Source organism: Ambystoma mexicanum, chromosome 7p (assembly GCF_040938575.1).
Source record: "Ambystoma mexicanum isolate Mex_15411 chromosome 7p, UKY_AmexF1_1, whole genome shotgun sequence".
Taxonomy (NCBI): Eukaryota; Metazoa; Chordata; class Amphibia; order Caudata; family Ambystomatidae; genus Ambystoma; species Ambystoma mexicanum.
Window position 1 is genome coordinate 279,684,837 of NC_090939.1, and position 19,581 is coordinate 279,704,417.

General features: G+C 47.5%; 1 protein-coding gene across 1 annotated transcript in view; it reads left to right on the plus strand.

Moving 5' to 3' along the window:
- Positions 1-19,581, plus strand: part of HUNK (hormonally up-regulated Neu-associated kinase) — a 131,082-nt gene that overhangs the window by 62,956 nt on the left and 48,545 nt on the right. Inside the window, exons 4-5 of the mRNA XM_069636347.1 lie at positions 1,650-1,785; positions 9,106-9,233. Of these exons, the coding sequence (XP_069492448.1) occupies positions 1,650-1,785; positions 9,106-9,233 (264 nt within the window). The remainder of the gene's footprint in view (positions 1-1,649; positions 1,786-9,105; positions 9,234-19,581) is intronic.

Sequence of the window (19,581 nt, forward strand, 5' to 3'; positions counted from 1 at the left end):
AGATTGACACTGCCCTGCCCCCTGCCCCCCTCAAACAGGAGCCCGCAAAACTGCCCAGGCCCCCCTCTGAGACACCAGTTCCCCCATGGCCGCCGCCCAATCCGGCAATCCCAGAATGGCACCATTTTGCCTTTGTTTGCACAGCACAGTTGATGGCTTTCCATACAATGGTCTGTTCTGTTTCAGGTGATTGGGTGTCTCCTTGTCTGTGCCATGACTCCACTGGGTTATGCACCAGCAGAATCCCAGTGCTGGTATATTCCCAGTTTCCTGTGTCCAGAAAGCAGTGTTTGCGGTGTAATACCCCAATAGCCTATAAATATCAAAATGCCAAAATCATAAAAAGTGAATACTTTCTTCAAACAATACGAGAAGCTACTCTGCTTTTTTGCAACAAATACACAATCCGATGCGGGAGGTGGACAGTGAAAAAAAAAACTGGCAACAATAGGCAGGGTTATTATTGAGTATGTATGTTCTCACTGCGGGGATAGAGAGCCTGCGCCTGGAACCCACGAGCTGCTCTAATGAGGCCAGTGTGAGGCCGCAGAGCGCGGGCCCAGGGGGAAAGAGGAGCCGAATGAACCAGGCCTGCACTTTCCGGTCCCCTCAGAGAGCAGGCCTAGTGCTGACTGCGCGGCCCCGTGCTCCCCGTGCTTGTCCAAGGTCACCACAACAAGCAGGCAACCGGGAACCCTGGCTCTGTTTTCAACTTGCCATTGAAGCCCCCGGGGCTTGGAGAAAGAGTTCAGCCGGCTCGTGGCCACACACAGCCCTGTCTTTGGGTTTAATATAGGATCACATGAAAAATCCTCGTCAATAACCCGTTCAGCTCTATCGAGGTATTAATGTATGTATTTATTAAATATCAGAGGCAGGTCGATCACATAACAGCTAAGCGCAGGGGGCCCGATTCATTGAATATTTGCCCGGTATAAAGTGAATTTGCACTGCTGAAAGGTGACTTAGCCAACACAAACCCTGATTCATGGAACCGTGCAAAGTGTATTTTTGCAGTGCAAAGTCCGGGCAAATTCAGCACGGTTCCATGAATCAGGGCTTGTGTTGGCAGTGCAAAGTCACTTTTCAGCAGTGCAAATTCACTTTGAACCGGGCAAATATTCCATGAATTGGGCCCAGGGAGTTAACGTCTAGGGCTGGGAGGTGAAACCTAAAGGATGGCGGGTTCTTCTTAAATTAAGTGTTCCATTTTGTTCACTGGTGGGAATGTTAGTTGACAAGTTACAAATGGTTTTTGCTAGAGAGCTGTTTATTCCATACAGTCTTTGAATGTTGGACTACTTATGTCCAGTGGAAAATAATCCAAGAGGAACTCTGAAAGCTATATGCAAATACTAATTGGCGTCATTCACCACCAATGCAATCTATTAAGATGTAATTGAAATGAACTTGAATGATTCTGTTAGTGTTTCAATACATTTCCAAAAGCCCACATACCAGCCACATGTAGGTGCATTTCTTGAACCGTCAGAAGACATGTAGGCTCGCCATCAGGGTTCCCAGCTAATTTGATGGCAATGTCTTAATCTTGTGAGCAAATAACTAGAGGTACTGTTTTGCGCCTGAGATGTTTCCATGTTTGTATGATTGTGAATCATGACCGTCATTTACTTTTTTTGTTGTTGCAGACTTTGGTTTAAGCAACTGTGCCGGCATCTTGGGCTACTCGGACCCCTTCAGCACTCAGTGCGGCAGCCCGGCCTACGCAGCCCCGGAGCTGCTGGCCAGGAAGAAATATGGACCCAAAGTGGACGTTTGGTCGATGTGAGTTTGCTTTGTGCAATTTTTATCCGCTTTTCCTGCTCCATAAGCTTACCGTGTGCGGCTTCCATCTGCAAGCGCATGGCGCCAAGTCCCCCTTGCCCAGAGTTTCTGCCCACAGGCATAGTCTCTGAGCACAAGGGGGCAGCCGCTGCCTTACTTCTGTAGCAACGGGGGCAGGAACCACACTTTGCCCTCGATGCTTGGACTTTTCAGTTGCCGGCTGTACTTCCCAAATGAGACTGTGCCAGTGGTCAAAGTGCACGCAAAGAAGTAGTGAAACTATGCTCCCTGCTGGCCTGCCCATGCTCCCCGCAAACCCCATTGACAAGCCCCCTCCCACGCACAATACAAACCCCCAAATAAATGCGCCTGCTGTTTAAAGGAACGTTCAGTGCAGCACACTGAAGTGCACGTTTCAACTTCTCCCTACACTTTTATTTTAAAACGAAACCATTCCGGAACAGTTTTTGAAATAAAACTATACAAACAGTAAAACATTAAAAATAAAAGTAGAGGAGCAGCGCTCCCAACTGCTCCCGCCCACTTAGACCACTGGGCTGCTCTCAACTGCTCCCGCCCACTTCGACCACTGGGCTGCTCTCAACTGCTCCCGCCCACTTTGGCCACTGGGCTGCTCCCAACTGCTCCCACCCACTTCTACCACTGGGCTGCTCTCAACTGCTCACGACCACATCGACCACTGGGCTACTCTCAACTGCTCCCGCCCACTTTGGCCACTGGGCTGCTCCCAACTGCACCCACCCACTTCGACCACTGGGCTGCTCCCAACTGCTCTCACCCACTTCGAGCACTGGGCTGCTCCCACCCACTTCGACCACTGGCTTCTCCCAACTGCTCTCGTCCACTTCGAGCACTGGGCTGCTCCCACCCACTTTGACCACTGGGCTGCTCCCAACTGCTCTCGCCCACTTCGAGCACTGGGCTGCTCCCTCCCACTTCGACCACTGGGCTGCTCCCAACTGCTCTCGCCCACTTCGAGCACTGGGCTGCTCCCACCCACTTCGACCACTGGGCTCCTCCCAACTGCTCCCACCTACTTCGACCACTGGGCTGCTCCCAACTGCTCCCGCCCACTTCAAGCACTGGGCTGCACACATGGTCACTGCTGCAGGATATGAAACACAATTGGCTTTTAAGGCACGTGCATGAAGTGCACTGATGCTAAAGCAGTGGCTTTGGGCAGTATCAGGCCTCCACCTGAAATGTTGAATTCTTTCAAGTTGAGTGACAATCCCCAAAGCAGAAAGCTGCAAGGTAGCAAGGCAAGTTAGGTACCTGTTGCTTCGATATTATATGCCGCAATCCTTCTATAAAAGTCCTTTAGGTTTTTACAAACTCCTGTGAAAGGTGCTCTAAAAAACAACGTTTCCTCTGGGGACGGGGTCAAACTCTATGCTTACACATAATGACGGATACTGGGGTAAGGGGCTGGGGCAGCGGGGATTTTTGTGACCGCAGTGAAACTCAAAAATAGGCAATCATGACCACAAGACCATTGCCAACTGAGTGCTCTCTAGAGAAGGAACCCCGAACCAAAAAAAAACACATCTCTACAAAAAGCGGGCACGACTGGCTGACCATATAGTAGGTGAATTATCAGGCAGTTGCTCATTTTCTGGCGGGGGAATACTGAACACGGTTCTATGCCATAGTTTTAATTTAGGGTTTATGGTTAGAAACCTCTTCAGTCCGCTTTCTTTTAACTTTGTTCTATTTTCACTTTTAATTTTTTATATATATATATATATTTTTTTTCTTAAAAAAAGGCCACTTTAAAGCCATGACTTTTGTGCTGATATATAAGCTACTGATACCGTAACACCGATATAATGATGTCACCCTGTTGTACATGCTCGCTGAGTACCTGCAGAAGACAGGTTTGATGTGCAAACCTGCAATTCTTTCTCAATGCCACCTAGCTCCATTTGATAGAGGGCAGAACTTCTGTTCCAGGGACCGCCCCATGTTCTATCGTGTGGTCGCTACTAACTGTTGACTAGCCCCAGGACTAGCTCGGAAGCAGCCCAATGGCCTTTTTCAGTGCCAAAGACCCCCAATTTCAAAAAGACCTGGGCAACCTCTGCCTGGAACCTAGACTTCTGTTTGTTTCTCACCAACTAGGAAATGCCGCTCTGTCGTAATGGTTTTCTAAATTCTGCATTCCTATGCATAAAGATAAAGGGGGGGGTTCATGGGCAAATTTAGACCCTGGCTTATTTTTGTGCGGTTACCTCACAGCTTAGGTTTCAGGCCTGTGGTTCCTGGCGGTGGCACCCAGGGATTCTCTGAAAACCCAGTCTGGCTTCAACGGATAGCTGTAGGCACAAGAAATGCTAGGTTCGCATATCCGCCACAAAATAATAGCGGCGCGTTCGGAAAAATGCATACTACAGTGATACACGTCAGGGCACCAAGAATGAGCTATTTTAGAGACCGAATTGTCATAAGTCAGCAAGATCAGTGGCAGAGCCAGGGGAGGTGCAGGCGGGGCGGGCGCCTCCTTGGCTGACCCCTGATGCCTACTGCGCACCTAAGCCTCCCTCTGGCGCAGTATTATCTGCCCCCCTGGCACCAAAAGCTGCGTCCGCTACTGAGCAAGATCGTCTGGTTTTGCTTTTTTTTTAAGCTGAATCTTGTTATATTTTTGTAGCGGGCTAGCCCACGAAATCCCCACCGAAGATGTGCACATGGCAGCACAACTTGTGTGTGAGATGCCACAGGTCACTTTTAAAGACTATATGTTATGGTGATAGTGGCCCAGCGGATCTCATTCGCTCCCCAGGAGTGTGGCAAACCGGGCCCTGCTGCATGATATGAGCATGGAAACATGTCTGGGGATGCCTGTGGTCTCGTGCAGAAGAGATGTAACCAAGCAGTACTCTGGACTCTGCCTCTTTTGGGGGTCGGACCAAGCCTGATTTGCATGTGGTCTGTCCCCTTCTGTAATGACGTGGCGGGCACATAATGATGGTCTGGAGGGTGCCCAGAGCAATGCCAGAGGTTCAGATTAATTCTAAACATTCCAGACATCACCTCGTTTGTTTTGATATAGGCATGGATGCTACCAGTACTGTGGTATCCAAGGGCCATGGTCTGGCTAGTATGTGCATTACCTTTAAAGTTCTGTGTCACTCTCCCATCTCCTACCACGGTGGAGCATGGTCTGGCTAGTATGTGCAATGCCTTTAACGTTCTCTGTCGCTCTCCCATCTCCTACCACAGTGGAGCATGGTCTGGCTAGTATGTGCAACATCATTAACGTTCCCGGTCGCTCTCCCATTTCCTAACACGGTGCAGCATGGTCTGGCTAGTATGTGCAATGCCTTTAACGTTCTCTGTCGCTCTCCCATCTCCTACCACAGTGGAGCGCGGTCTGGCTAGTATGTGCAACATCATTAACGTTCCCGGTCGCTCTCCCATCTCCTACCACGGTGCAGCATGGTCGGGCTAGTATGTGTAATGCCTTTAAAGTTCCCTGTCGTTCTCCCATCTCCTAACACGGTGGAGCATGGTCTGGCTAGTATGTGCAATACTTTTAACGTTCCCTGTCGCTCTCCCATCTCCTACCACGGTGGAGCATGTTCTGGCTAGTATGTGCAATACTTTTAACGTTCCCTGTCGCTCTCCCATCTCCTACCACGGGGGAGCATGGTCTGGTTAGTATGTGCAATATCTTTAACGTTCCCTGTCGCTCTCCCATCTCCTACCACGGGGGAGCATGGTCTGGCTAGCATGTGCAATATCTTTAACGTTGCCTGTCGCTCTCCCATCTACTACCACGGGGGAGCATGGTCTGGCTAGCATGTGCAATAATTTTAACGTTGCCTGTCGCTCTCCCATCTCCTACCACGGGGGAGCATGGTCTGGCTAGCATGTGCAATAATTTTAACGTTTCCTGTCGCTCTCCCATCTCCTACCACGGGGGAGCATGGTCTGGCAAGCATGTGCAATAACTTTAACGTTGCCTGTCGCTCTTCCATCTCCTACCACGGGGGAGCATGGTCTGGCTAGCATGTGCAATATCTTTAACGTCGCCTGTCGCTCTCCCATCTCCTACCACGTGGGGAGCATGGTCTGGCTAGCATGTGCAATAATTTTAACGTTGCCTGTCACTCTCCCATCTACTACCACGGGGGAGCATGGTCTGGCTAGCATGTGCAATATCTTTAACGTTGCCTGTCACTCTCCCATATCCTACCACGGGGGAGCATGGTCTGGCTAGCATGTGCAATATCTTTAAAGTTCCCTGTCGCTCTCCCATCTCCTACCACGGGGGAGCATGGTCTGGCTAGCATGTGCAATATCTTTAACGTTGCCTGTCGCTCTCCCATCTCCTACCACGGGGGAGCATGGTCTGGCTAGCATGTGCAATATCTTTAACGTTGCCTGTCACTCTCCCATATCCTACCACGGGGGAGCATGGTCTGGCTAGCATGTGCAATATCTTTAACGTTGCCTGTCGCTCTCCCATCTCCTACCACGGGGGAGCATGGTCTGGCTAGCATGTGCAATATCTTTAACGTTGCCTGTCGCTCTCCCATCTCCTACCACGGGGGAACATGGTCTGGCTAGCATGTGCAATATCTTTAACGTTGCCTGTCGCTCTCCCATATCCTACCACGGGGGAGCATGGTCTGGCTAGCATGTGCAATATCTTTAACGTTCCCTGTCACTCTCCCATCTCCTTCGCCCATGGAAACTCAAGTTGACCAGCAGCAAAGTTTGATGTAAACTGAAAATACTGTTGACACCGCAATTCGTGTTCATTAATCATGAATGTTATATGTTGAAGTGAAGATGACGCATCTACTTTCCCATACTGGAATATGATGCAGTCATCTGCTGAGTATAATGAATATTTTCATATTGTGACCATTTCTCAATAAACAGGTGTTTTTGAATAAAAGAAGTAGTCCAACAAACCATGCTTCAATTATACACTTATACAGTGGGAGATTCGTTTCTTTACAATATGGCTACGGCAACGGCCCTGAGACTGTCCCAAAACTGCTCATGGCCGTTTGCTATTTTTGGCGTCAGGGCCAGGTTTGTTTACATTTAGTGGCAATGAATTCACACGCAGAAAGCCGGACGTGAGACACCCCGAGATTCTCTCTCTCTTACGCTGAGACCAAGCGCATGTGTGGTCTCGCCCCCCACCTACCCCATCCAAGTTGTCTGTACCACAGGAATATTCGAGAGCACTCAGGGCTGGGAAGAGAAGAACGGCTGCCACGACTCGCTCGTAGCTCACCAAGAGCCATCACACGACGCTTGACTGCATTTTGTCTGACACCTGCTCCAATATGATTCATTTTATCTGGATTTGAAGCTTGGCAACACCGCCTTCCAGGACAGAAGGGAGCGGGTCTGGAAGAGCAGAGTGAAGGGAAGGGAGGCAGGCTGTGGCGCATTTCATATCAGCACGTTGGGCCGCTCGTTTTGTTCTTTGGGAAAGCTTGATGGCCCAGGTGTAGGGAAAATGTTATGTTATTGCAATTTATACGGTGCACCGCTGCCATTTTCATGGTCTCCAGGCAGATTTGAAACTGGAGGTGGTTGGGATGGGCTAGTTAGTGGGATAGAGAGGCAAAAGCGTAAGAGAGTCTAGATGTGCTGTTTGTGGCTCCAATTCCGGAAAACCAGTCACTATGTGCTGGTATGTTTTTAGTTGATGGACATTTGTGTGGTGTTTGCTTGTGGGTGGTTGTATGCAGGTGTTTTATGTGCGTCTTGGGTGTTTTGGAGAGTCAGCAAAGTGCTTGTGCTTTGCCGTGTTTTTGTTATGTATCTTGTTTCTTCCATTTTGGGTGGTGAGTATGCAGGCAGAGTATTAGATAGGTTTTAGTAGGGTTAGACTAGGGTCGTCAGGGTCTTTTTCTATGCCTTCGGTTGATCCATTGGGTTAATCTTATTTTATTGAGTTTGGGGTTTGATTTTTTTATTTGGGAGTTCCGGTTTCGCAGTTTCTTATTGTGGAGTGTTGGCGTTTTTTCTTTCGCCGGTGTTCCCCCTTTTAGCTTCGTGAGTTAAAGAGCTATGTTTTTATCAGTTTCCTGAATTTAGGTTATCATCAGTTATTCAAATTTTCTACGGGAGCCAGTTCCAAAAGCTCACTACTACTATTCGTGCAAATTTGTGTTTTGTGTATTGTTTCGGTTGAAGGCGAATATCGTTGCTGGACCTTGGTGTTCGTGTTGGTTTGTGGACAGATTTTTTCCTTTATTATTCCAGTCTTTGGCCGTGGATTGCTCTGTGTGTTATGCCGAATGTTTTGAAGAAGATTTGTTTTTTTGACTGGTAACCAATGGAATATTCTCTGCGCTGAGTCTGAGGAGTAGTCTCGCTGCTGCGTTCTGTATTCTAAATGAAAGAATTCGTTACTGGACAAAGCAGCTGAATGAATTGCTCATATGGCTGCAACAGGGTGAGTCAGCTGCAGTTTTGCTGCAATCGTGAGAACTATGAAAATTGCCTGGAGCCCACTTTTGCAGAGACACGGTTTCCTGTTTCTGGTTTGGGTTACGCTGACAATTTTTTGTTCATCCATGGTTTCCCTCCTGACTCTCTTGTGTTGGGGACACCCCTGCAGCCACCGCCAATTGGCCCCGCCCTCCTACCCACAGCTCTTACCCTCTGTTGCATAGAGAACACGGCCGCAAACTACGCTAGGCCTCACTCCTTTCCCACCCCAACCTCCCCCCACAATCCGTCTCCCTCCTCCCTGTTCCCGTGCCCTCCCTCATATGAAAGCCTATCTTCTGCTGCCCATCCCACTCCAACTTCCTTCCTGTCTCTCTGCTAGGCATTCTCGAAAGGCACTTGCAGCCTTTTCCCCACATGCTGCGATGCAAACAAAGCGGCCTGTCGGGAACTTGCACACAGCGAAAGTGAGTAGTGCCCAATCGCTAGGTCAACTGATGTGAAGTGCCATTTTGGGCTGGCCTTGCCTTGCAGTGGGGGCAGATTTGATGTTCTGAGGTTCAACATGGCGCCTCCTTGTGTGCCTCTGCTGGTGCCACCTGATGCAGCTGCCTAAAATTGCCTTACTGTCTACAAGGAGAAAGAAAAGTTATGGTGGGGGGAGACTTAAAAGGGCTGTATTCCTACACCCCATGTGGCCAGAATGGAAAGCTGAAGATTTGGCCCCACTGCACTTCTGCAGAGACCGCACAGCGGCCCCCGCCTGCAAGGCAGGCCGGCTAGTCAGAACTTTTATGTAACCCACTCTGCTCGCCTCTCACTCCCTGTGTGAGCTCCAATCATCTGAATGTTGTGTTTCTTTCATTACTTTTTCAGCGGCGTGAACATGTTTGCAATGCTGACGGGAACATTACCATTTACCGTGGAGCCATTCAGCCTGAGAGCGCTGTACCAGAAAATGGTGGACAAAGAAATGAACCCCCTTCCTACCCACCTATCCCCAGGTAACTACCCACACTCCTTGGAATGCATGAATTGTCTTCCGGCAGCAACCGCCCCGTTTAACTCCCACCTTCAGGGAAAACACCAAAGCCGCCAGCGTGCCTGAAAGGTCACATTGAAATACATTCATTTTGTAAGCATTGTGTTTGGGTAATATGCCTAGCTTAAGTTTCCTAGTGTGTACAGTACCCAAGCATGATTACGTTACGCAGAAAGTACCAGATGTTTGCATTGATAAGCCCGGGTTAAACATTAAAAAAAAATGTTTAGATCTGGCTAAAAGGAGCTTTTGCTTACGAATGCCATATATGTTATGCCCTTATAATCATGTTAGAGGAAGTTCCTGATTATGTCAGATGTGAGCTTCACTTCGCAAGCAGGTATGGAAAGGGCCCAAAGCAGTTTTTTAACCTGGGTTTATTAATTAAAACATTTGGCACTTTAGGCTTACATAATCATATTAGAAGGGTTCCTGATTATGTCAGGTGTGAGGTGAGCTCCACTTCGCAAGCAGGCATTGAAAGTGCCCAAAGCAGCAGCAGAGGGGCTGTGGGAGTCTAGAGACAGAATAGTTTCTCATTTTTGCACACGTGAATCAGTGTTTGTTGCAGATTTTACAAGAAAGCAGTGTTCAGTGTCGGGAGATTGTTGTCAAATAGACATAGGGCCTCATTACGACCCAGGCGGTAAGGGTTTAACGGCGGCGTAAACAGCGCCGACCCTTACCGCCTGAGTACGAGATCCCTTAGCGCCATGGCGGACTTAACACCTGCTTTTAGCAGGTGTTAAAATCCATGGCGCTAAGGGACCATGGAGTTAATTACGCCACCGTAATTTACGGTGGCGTAATTAACGCCTTCCCCACTCCCATTATGCCCTATGGGGCAAAAATGGGAATGGGGAAGGGTAAATGGGGATTGGGGACTTACCGCCCCGCCAAGGTCGGAATGGGGCGGTAAGTCCGCCAACCACCATGGCGTAAACGTAGTTTACGCCATGGTGGTAAAGTCACGGCCCAGGCGGTAACTTACCGCCTGGGTCGTAATGAGGCCCATAGATAGCAGATAAGGACCATCGTGTCCGGCTAGCCAATTGGAGCCTGGTAAACAAAATGATTGGTAGGGCGGCACTTTATAAAAAAATAAGCCTGAGTAGAAAATGGGGTGTAATGGACCATTGTTTGCAATGTGGTTAATGTTATGACAACTTGCCATGCACGTTTCAAAATACTAATTTGTTATGGAAAGTTCTGCATTCATATCGAACACAATGAATCCCAATATAAATATTTGCCCAAGATCACAAGGCTGTGCTGCAATGCTTTCCAGATTGCATCTGCTTTTCCCCCATCTCCAAAGGGTTATGGAAAAGGCTCAGGGATCACAAAATCTTTTAACCCACTTGCATTGGAGAGGAGAGTTTATGAAGGGCAAGTACCATTTGCATGGCACTCAACCGTGCTGGCAAGTATAGGGATGTTTGAACTTTTATTTGGCATTTGTTTGCAACAAATGGCAATTAGAAGTTTCACTGTGCATCGCTGGCCTTTGGGTGGCGGCATCACCCCCCTGACCCTCCACCGATATGACATGTACCATTTCACAGAAAGCACTGGTAAATATTTTGTGACCCGTCATATTGGGGCAAATGCACTTGTCGTAGGTCGAGTATGTAAACTAAGGAATTTGCCTTGCAGGTCCAGTGGGATTTTAAAGAATTTGTGAGGCTAAGAATTTGTGAGGCTGGAGGCTGCTTTATTAACATTGTGTGTGTGTGAGTCTGAGCAGCAACAAAGAAAATGGGCCCTCAGTAAGCTCTGCTTCTGTGCTTTTCATCGCTCTGACATCACATTTTTATCTCATTTCAGACTGTCAAGGCCTAGTTATGAAATAGTTGGTGAAGTTTAGGGCCTACGGACCCATAGGAAGTGGTGTCAGTTATTTAGTGCACCAGTTTCTTTGATATCATTGAGGACCTCTGGGCCATTTTATACGTAGACTCTATTTAGTCTTCAGACCTGTCTTTGCTCTTACTGCCGTGATTCTGTTTATCTCCCTTCCCCTGCACTTTGTGTTCTCGCGCTTGCACGATCGGAATGACACAAGGCCTAGTAAGATCCTTTGTCGTGTCCTCCCTCTGTCTTCCCTCCCTTGTCTTGTCGCGCCTTGAAACACTTGTGTAAAGGTGTGTTATAAATGACATATCCCCTATAACAAAAGCATTGTCAACCTTAAAGTTATGAATCTCTTGATATAGCTAGTAACACATTCTTCCATTACTTTTGTGCAACAAATATAAATCATCCTTAACTGTACATATTTGCACGTATCTTACGCTATCAGGTTTCAAAAACAAAACGGGTCTTACTCAGGACACAAGCGATTTTTACTCTAAATGCAAAACCAGATTAATTGATTTTGTCAACGTTTTTACCTTTTGTAAAGCCCTGCCTTATACGGTGGCATGCTGTTTTACTTGGCAGGCACACGGTTAAGTTAGTGGTGAATTGGAAAAGAATCGCTTATCTGCACCCACACATGCCTACATGTATCACCATGGCAACGGAATGCTGCTTCCACAATGGGCATTGTTCTCTCTGTCCAATTGCCTTGTATCACGATTTCTCCGTGTCCAATCTCTCCGGCCCGTAATTGTCCCAGATTCTCTCGACCCTTTTGTTTAGCGAGTGGGTTGTAACGCACCCAGGCATGTGGCTCGTCTGGCTGGTTATGCAACAGGGACGCGGTCTTTGCTGCCTTTGTGGGAAGACTCTGTTCGGCCGTGCCACGCTCGCTGCACTGCTCGCAAAGCCTCGTGGGTATCCTGCTGGCAGGCCATCGCTCCTTTCTCATAAGTGCGCGGAGTGGGAACTCTGCATGGGCTCAATGACGCGACTACGCCCTGCTCCTGGCTTCTACTCTGTATGATCATGTTATGGCCGCAGATTCAGGTCTGCCGACGAATACCACCGGAACACTACAGCGCAAATCCCAGACTAGCCTTTCTAAGAACTTGCTCACACCCAGTCGTTCAACTGAAATTAACCAAGAGGACCACAACTCCCAGAGTGCATTCGTTTGCTTAGAAAACTAGGCCGGAAGTGAGCGTAATACGGAAACGCTTTAATGGGGGGAGGCACGAGGCCAGCCTTAAATTGGCGTTGCTTTGATTCCCCCATTACTTTACCCGGGTCATGATGCGGCTCTGCCGCGGAAGTGCAGACCATACTAAAAACAGGGTGCAAATACACTTTATTTGCCCGCAAATATACAGCATTTCAGAATATGTGTGTGAATTTACGATTTCTGGGAGTTCCTTTCGTGTACATCTTCCAACTTCATTCCAGGAAGCCCAACTTCATTCGCCTAATCTCACTAACTACCAGGGAGTAGCAGAAGGGACTTCAGCCCTGTCCCCTCGGTGAACTGTCTGGCAGTGACATCACATGATCATGTCCCCTCCTGATAGATAATAATATTGATAGGCTGCTGTATGGTAATAAACAGGTATCGATAGGCACAGACACACAGTCTACAAACATTCCAGTAGCTCAGTAATCCAAGTAGTTTAGTGACGGGTTACAAAGCAGTCCCGGGGGCTTCAAGCAGAAACACTGGGGAAGAAGCAAGAGCTGCCTTGTGTTACCGTCCAACGATCAGTGCCAATAGGGGGAGTCCGGTTGTGAATCCGTGCATAAAATCACGTCAGTTAAGCCCTTTTTTTAAAGCTTTTTTAGGTTCAGAAAGTGCATGAAAATGTCCAACAAATAGTAGCCAGGAATTTCAAGACTTCTATAGATTGCACAGTGTTTAAAATATGTCTTCCAGTTGCCGAGGTTCAGAAGAATTCCTGAGCATGCCCTGGAGCACCTCTCCACTGTCTTTGGCTAGATTGGGACTTTGCCATCCATTTTGTTGCCAGACTTAAAACACAGAAGACAAGTTCACCTCTCCCTTTTACCTCACAATTGACCTCCTTTTTTGCCCTTTAAGTCTTTCACTGCCTAAATGTTAAGCGTGTAAGTAGTTTGATTTAGAAAACATGGAATTACTTACACAATTTTAGGCCTGGACTTTTTATGACACCATTCCCCAAAAAAGTAACCGAAGCACTGTCAGACTTGCACAACCTTTTCTCACTGATTGTGTCCAGGGACATGAGAGGCCACTGCAGGGCAGCCTGGAGAAGGAGGAGAGCGGCTGCTCTCCATCCACAGAGGGGAGAACCTCAGTAATAATCCTAGACCCCCGAGTCCTACAGTGGCTAACTCACAATACGAAGCGCATGATGCGGCAAACTCAGTAGCCACCGGAATGCAATAATCAATTTTGTTCTGTAGCTCTTTGTTGGTTGAATCCTGACTATAAATGTATAAAACGAGTATGAGACAACTTACAGTAAAACAAGCACTGACATAACCAATAGGTTTGACTTTTTGTATAGGCATTACATTGGCATTTGCCTGCTATTGCATTATGGACGACTCACCATTGGACAGGTTTTGTGACGCTTTGGTGGGAAGTGAAAGCATGCCTTCACAGCTGCAGTGCACTTCGCCTCTGTAAGCCAGTGTATTCAAACGTTGTTTGTGTCGAACTTCCTCTTGAGTAACAATGTTGTTGAAAAGCCCCCTCAGATGACATATCTGCTTATGTTTTCTATTAAAAGCTGTCACTGTGCTTGCTTTTGGAAGAGTCTCATGTCCCCCCCCTCCCCCGGGCATCCTTCAGTTTGAAGACCCCTGGTTTAAGCTATAATAGTACCTCGTGCTTCGAGCGCATGCAGTCCTCTGCATTCCCTCCTCTGTGTATGCTTTTACAGTGTGCTACTTTGCATGTGGAAAGATACACACTACCTGGAATATTTGATGTGCAGGGCTTAGGATCAATCTCCGGGGTCCTTTACCATGTACATGACAATAGTAATTGATGGCCATGCCACCAATCAGCCAAAACAAAAAAAGTTATACCATGTTGGGTAACTTGTGTGGATATGTTGAATGGTCATTTTTTACTTTTAAAAACTGCCTTCTTCAATATTAGCTTAAAATGTGGGTCAGAGGAGCATAACTAATACATACCGAAAAGCTGATCTAAAGAGTTCTACGAGTTCTAATGTATGATCCAAAATCGATAGCATGTGCGCTGCAAATGCATGTGAATTGAACCATGTGAGGGCTAAACAGTCTGTCCACTTCCTGCCTGAAATGACCCATGCTCTCTATGGCCTCTTATATTTCCCCTTGTCTCCAGGACTTCCCCTCGGCGCTCCATCCATTCATTACTCGTAATGTTGCATAAAAGGCCCCACTAATATTCCTAAGCCTCTACCTGTCGAGCCTTATACTGCCCCTTTTTAAGTGTGCACCCCTGGCTTGATTTACAAAAATGTTTTCACTCGGACTTGCCCATTTAAAAACATTTTTGTAAATCAGGCCTTAAGTCTTAAAAACATCCAGCTCGTGCACTGCGCTTAACTTGTTTTTTCTCTTTGAGTGAAAGCGCTGGCAACCAATGAAGGCGGTGGAGAACTGATTACCAGCTGATCATAACAGCACCAGCCATGCCACAGCATCCCTGATGTCAAATCAATGAGTGGTGTCTTGTAACATGTAGATAATTATATCAATATTGAAAAGTTTAGCGTGAGCTGTGAAAAAAAATGGAGCGGCAACAAACCGGATGATAAGCTGCTTTTTGGTTCAGCCCCTTCGCTGCGGGCGGAGCAAAACAGCCCCTGGGAACACCTATTACACTGCAGGGGATAATGATAGGCTAGCTGTTAGCAGTGTGCACAGATGCTAATACCCGGGCCTCCACTGAGCCCCAGAGGCTGCACCAGGCCTCGAGTGATGAGCTTCATCAGTGGGGTGGATGCAGGTGTTTGCGGGGGCAGGATGTCAGAGAACCTGAAAGGTATTCAGGGCACTGTGTAGCGCTCCGAAACGCCTCCTCCTAATGACACATATTCAACAATAACACAACTAAATAATGCTATGAAGCGTGCACGAAATGGCAAATAGTTCTGGGCAATGCTGCAGTGCCTCACAAAGCGAGGCAGGGTAACTGCTATTACCATTCAACAGGCCCGGAGAGGGGCAGCCAAACCTTTTCCCTTCACTGCTCCTCTCCTCCCCCCCAAGTCGAAGAGACACGCAGTCTGACCTACACAATGCTGAGGAAGGGTGAAGTGTGAACAATCACTTCACCCTTCCTTCATGCAACAAGGTGCTAAGCACCTAAGGAAACCAACAGGCAGGCAGGGACCAGGTTCAAAGACCCCCCACCCCCCCGGGGGCCACATAGTCAGCTATCCGGCCAGGGGCTGAAACATAACAGCCCCCACTAGTACACATAACAAAGACCCAGGGTTGCCCTGGGTTTTATAAATACAGAGCAGCATGCTCTGAGAAAACACAAACAGTTTGTGGACCCTGAACGGGGACCCAAACACACAGGAGGTGCACTGTTTACTCAGTGCCTCCCAAAACCTTTGCTTCTTTACCACAAAACCCTCCCACCCTACAAATAAGGGAGAAGAACCAAGGAAAAGAAGTGCAGGGCACTGTAAGGTGCCCACAACAAGTTGTGGGACAAGATAAGGCGGGCATGGGATAGAGAGGGTAACCCCAAGTCCCGGTGCCCAAAAAGTATGTTACTTATCATGATAGGTGATCATTGTTATCTGCATAACCATATCTGTACAATAAAACCTAAGGCCTTTTATTGCCAACACTGACAAACAACGTGTGAGACAAATCACTCTGGGTGAGGGTATGGGATCGGCAATGTACAAGTATGCATGCATATGGGTTCATATGGGTTCAGCAGTTACCGGAGTGAAGCAATTACAGACTTGGCTCCTTAGCAAAGTGGATGTGAAAATACACGTAATCCTGCCTGTATTGGCTTTGGAAAAAAAGATGCCGAAATTATCAGCGAGAAAAATGTAGATGCGATAAGCAGGAGTTAAAAGCAGCTCGTGGGTGTCGTAAATAGTGGTGTGCAAATCTAAATTTTACATAAGATGCAAACCTATCATCATGTCCATTATTTAGGACCCCTTATACTTTAAATGTTGTATGCTTGTGTCCTAATGTTCATGTATTGATTGTCCCAAACACACAGAGTTAAATTCACATAGGTGCGTTTGTCCAGCATTGGGGGACTGGGGAGCCAAAAATAGCTCCTGCTAGCTGTTGGTTTCAACCAGGCTCTTCTAGGCTACAAGCAGCAACTAAATAGTGCCCAGCTCCCCTCAAATTCGAATCCAGCAGTATTTGTAGATGAAGAAAAAACGTTTTGGTAGAGTTGCTTGTCAGTTTTTGCTTGGCACTCTCAATACCTTCTTTTGTCCTGAGTAAACTGCTATCAATAGATTATGCCACCAAATTCAAGCCAGTAGCCTCCTAAAGCCAAAGCGATGGCAGCTAGAAATAGACATGCTTCTGGAATGGCCTCTCTTGTCAGATTCATGCTAAGGGAGCAGTTGAGCCCCCCTGTCGTCAAGGATCTCAGCGTCTAAGGGATAGGGCAATAGCACATGGAGCTCACAGGGACCATTAGAACACTTTGACGTATTGCCAGTGTATGATATGATATGATAGGTTATTTATAACACACTTAATACCCAGAGGTTTCTAAGCGTGGACCCGGGGATCGAACCTGTGTTGCTCTGTGCCGTCTTGCTTCCAAGGTGAGCATGATGCCGCCGAGCTATCCTCCCGAGACGTGTCGACAACTCTACTGTAGCCCCTGGTCATTAGTGGTATATTTTGGAACTTGCCAGCATATAAAGTGCAGGGATCGTAGTAGTGATTTCATGAGATGTAGATAAACCTGCTCCTTGGTATCAGGAGGTGGTAGTGCTGGGTAACGAGAAGCAAGTGCACAATGGGCCACAAGTATGACTTTTGCATAAGAGGCCAACTACAACTTTGCATTCTTTGTATATGACCCCTTATGTTTCCCTCTCTTCTAGATGTGTCCAGTGCTCTTTTATATCCATTCCAAAGCAAATAGCACAGAGTTCATGTCACGCAGTTGTGATCGTACGGTGCCAGCTTACCCGGGGAATCAAAGGTAGCTCCTGGTAGCTGGTGCCAAGTGAACCAGGTTCTTCTAGGCACAAGCAGGAGCTAAATACTTCCTCACCATTTTCGATCCCTAATGTGGATATTGTAGGTCCAAATCAGAGGTTTGTCACCCAAATGAAATCTACGATGGCCGCCTTTAAATATGGTCTTTTAATTGGATAATGCAAGAGTTGCCCAAGGGCTTGGTGCGCTCTATAAATAAAATAAATAAACTAAACTAAGACATCAATATGCATAAGTTCTGACGAGGATCTGCCCACACTCACACAGGCCAAATTACCCACATGCTTGCAAGGTGCCGGTCTTTGTCATTTAAGGCCAAATAAACGAAAATAAACGTTTCATCAGATCATGCAATTACATGCCATACCGTGATTTGCCCTTCAAGGAATGGTGCACAATTAAGAAAGAGTTCCATACGTTCCCCGGACCTGGAAAGGGTTCTTCATCTGTACTAGTTATCGTAATGTCTGCCTTTATTCTAGCTGCTATCCAACAGTCCCACAGTGTAGTCTGGGTTGTTAACCACATTATTTAGCAACTGGTAAAGCAAGAATGGGCACGGTGCCATCAAGTCTTGCAATACACTGCTGATGAACTGCCACACTAAAGACATGCTTCATTTTGTGGGCCTACAATGAAAATTGCATTACTACCTGCACAGATCTAAAGTCCTCAGTCTTAGTTGCAAGGCCAGCCTGAAAGTGGCGAGCGCATATTTTTAGATCAACCACCGAGAGTGAATCCTAACATTTTGATCAATAAACATATCTGTGTTGGTGTGCACATGCATGCTCACGTGAGCGTACGTCTATTGATCATATTACTTGCTTGCATTGCCATTCCCCTTGAAAGGGGAGTTGTCGCCTGTCAGTTTTGAGGAAAAAAAAGAAAGAAAAAAAAACCTCTAAGTGGGCGCCCAGCTTTGCTTTCATTTCAGGTTGAGGAACTCAATAAATGGACTGCTGGCCACCGCTTCTCGCCCACTTATGAAACATTGTGTGAGATGCTCATTGGAAGCAAGACCAGATAGACTGAGAGAGTGGGAGTTTTGTGATACTTGAACTTTCTCTATAATGATAGTCTGCTGTGTGAGGTGTGTTACTGTTTTTAATGGAGTGCATTCTTGGTGCACACCCCGGCCCCTTGTCCGCCCCACCCTCCGAAAGGCAGCTTTAAAGCTTGAGTAAGGCATCCATGGTGCCAGCATGTCCCAGGATGGAAAGACAGGTCAATGCACCATTAGAGGGGTGGCTGATGCCAGGGGCGTTGCTAAGGGGGCTATAGCCCCTGATCTTTTGGTTGTAGCCCCGGATCGAATCTCAGGAGCTACAGCCAAAAGACTAGCTAGCCAGTCCCAACAGTTCTGACATCAGCTTAGCCCCGGGTCTTTTCCAGACCTAGCAACTAGTGATGCCCCAGTGGAGGGCAAGGCGGAGAAAGGCACATGCACCTTGGAGAGCTGCCAAGTCTCAGGGGCCCTCCTGTCCCAGTTGTGGCATAATCTCCCTGCACGTATGGGCCAGTGAAACTGAAATTCGTGTGGCCAGGGGTGTTTTTTTTTCTGCTGTGTTGGTATTTCAAGTGTGCCCAATGAAGGGGACCTGCGCCACTTCTCAATGTAAAGAGCAGGTTTTTGTTCCTGAAGGCCCTATGGTTCGTTCCCATGAAAGACCTTACCACTTTCTAGCACATGTTCCTGTCGACGGCGCTGGGACAATCCCCTACAGCTGTGACCCAGGAGCATCAGGGAACTAGGGATAAAGCAGCCAGGAGGCTTGTTTCCCCCGGGAACACTCCACTGCTTGCTCTCTTCATACCTGCCGGCCAACTAGGGCAAGCAATGGAGCAACGTGAGGTCTACGCATCCACCATGCCACCACCCGCAAAGGCAGGCCGGCAGTTTTTTTCAGTGTTGCCAAATGGTGCCAAATAACATTCTACAGAACCCATAAATATACATTTAAATGGCGCTCAGTCTACAAAATGGACCTTAATGTCCAAAAGAAAACCGTCAAATGTTGACTGAATAGGGCATCCTTCACGCCAGCAGATTAGTGAGAGATACAACACACAGGCACAAACATTTGTGAATCACTTGTGCATTTTGAGTGTTTGTTTGGACTGGGGAATATCATTTCCTAGTTCTGCTTGTGTCCTCCCTCCCCCAGGGTGTCCCAAACAGTGTAGCTCTATTAATACCCAATAAGTCTATTAAGTATCAAACTGCAGCATATGGAGGGAGTTTGAAAGGA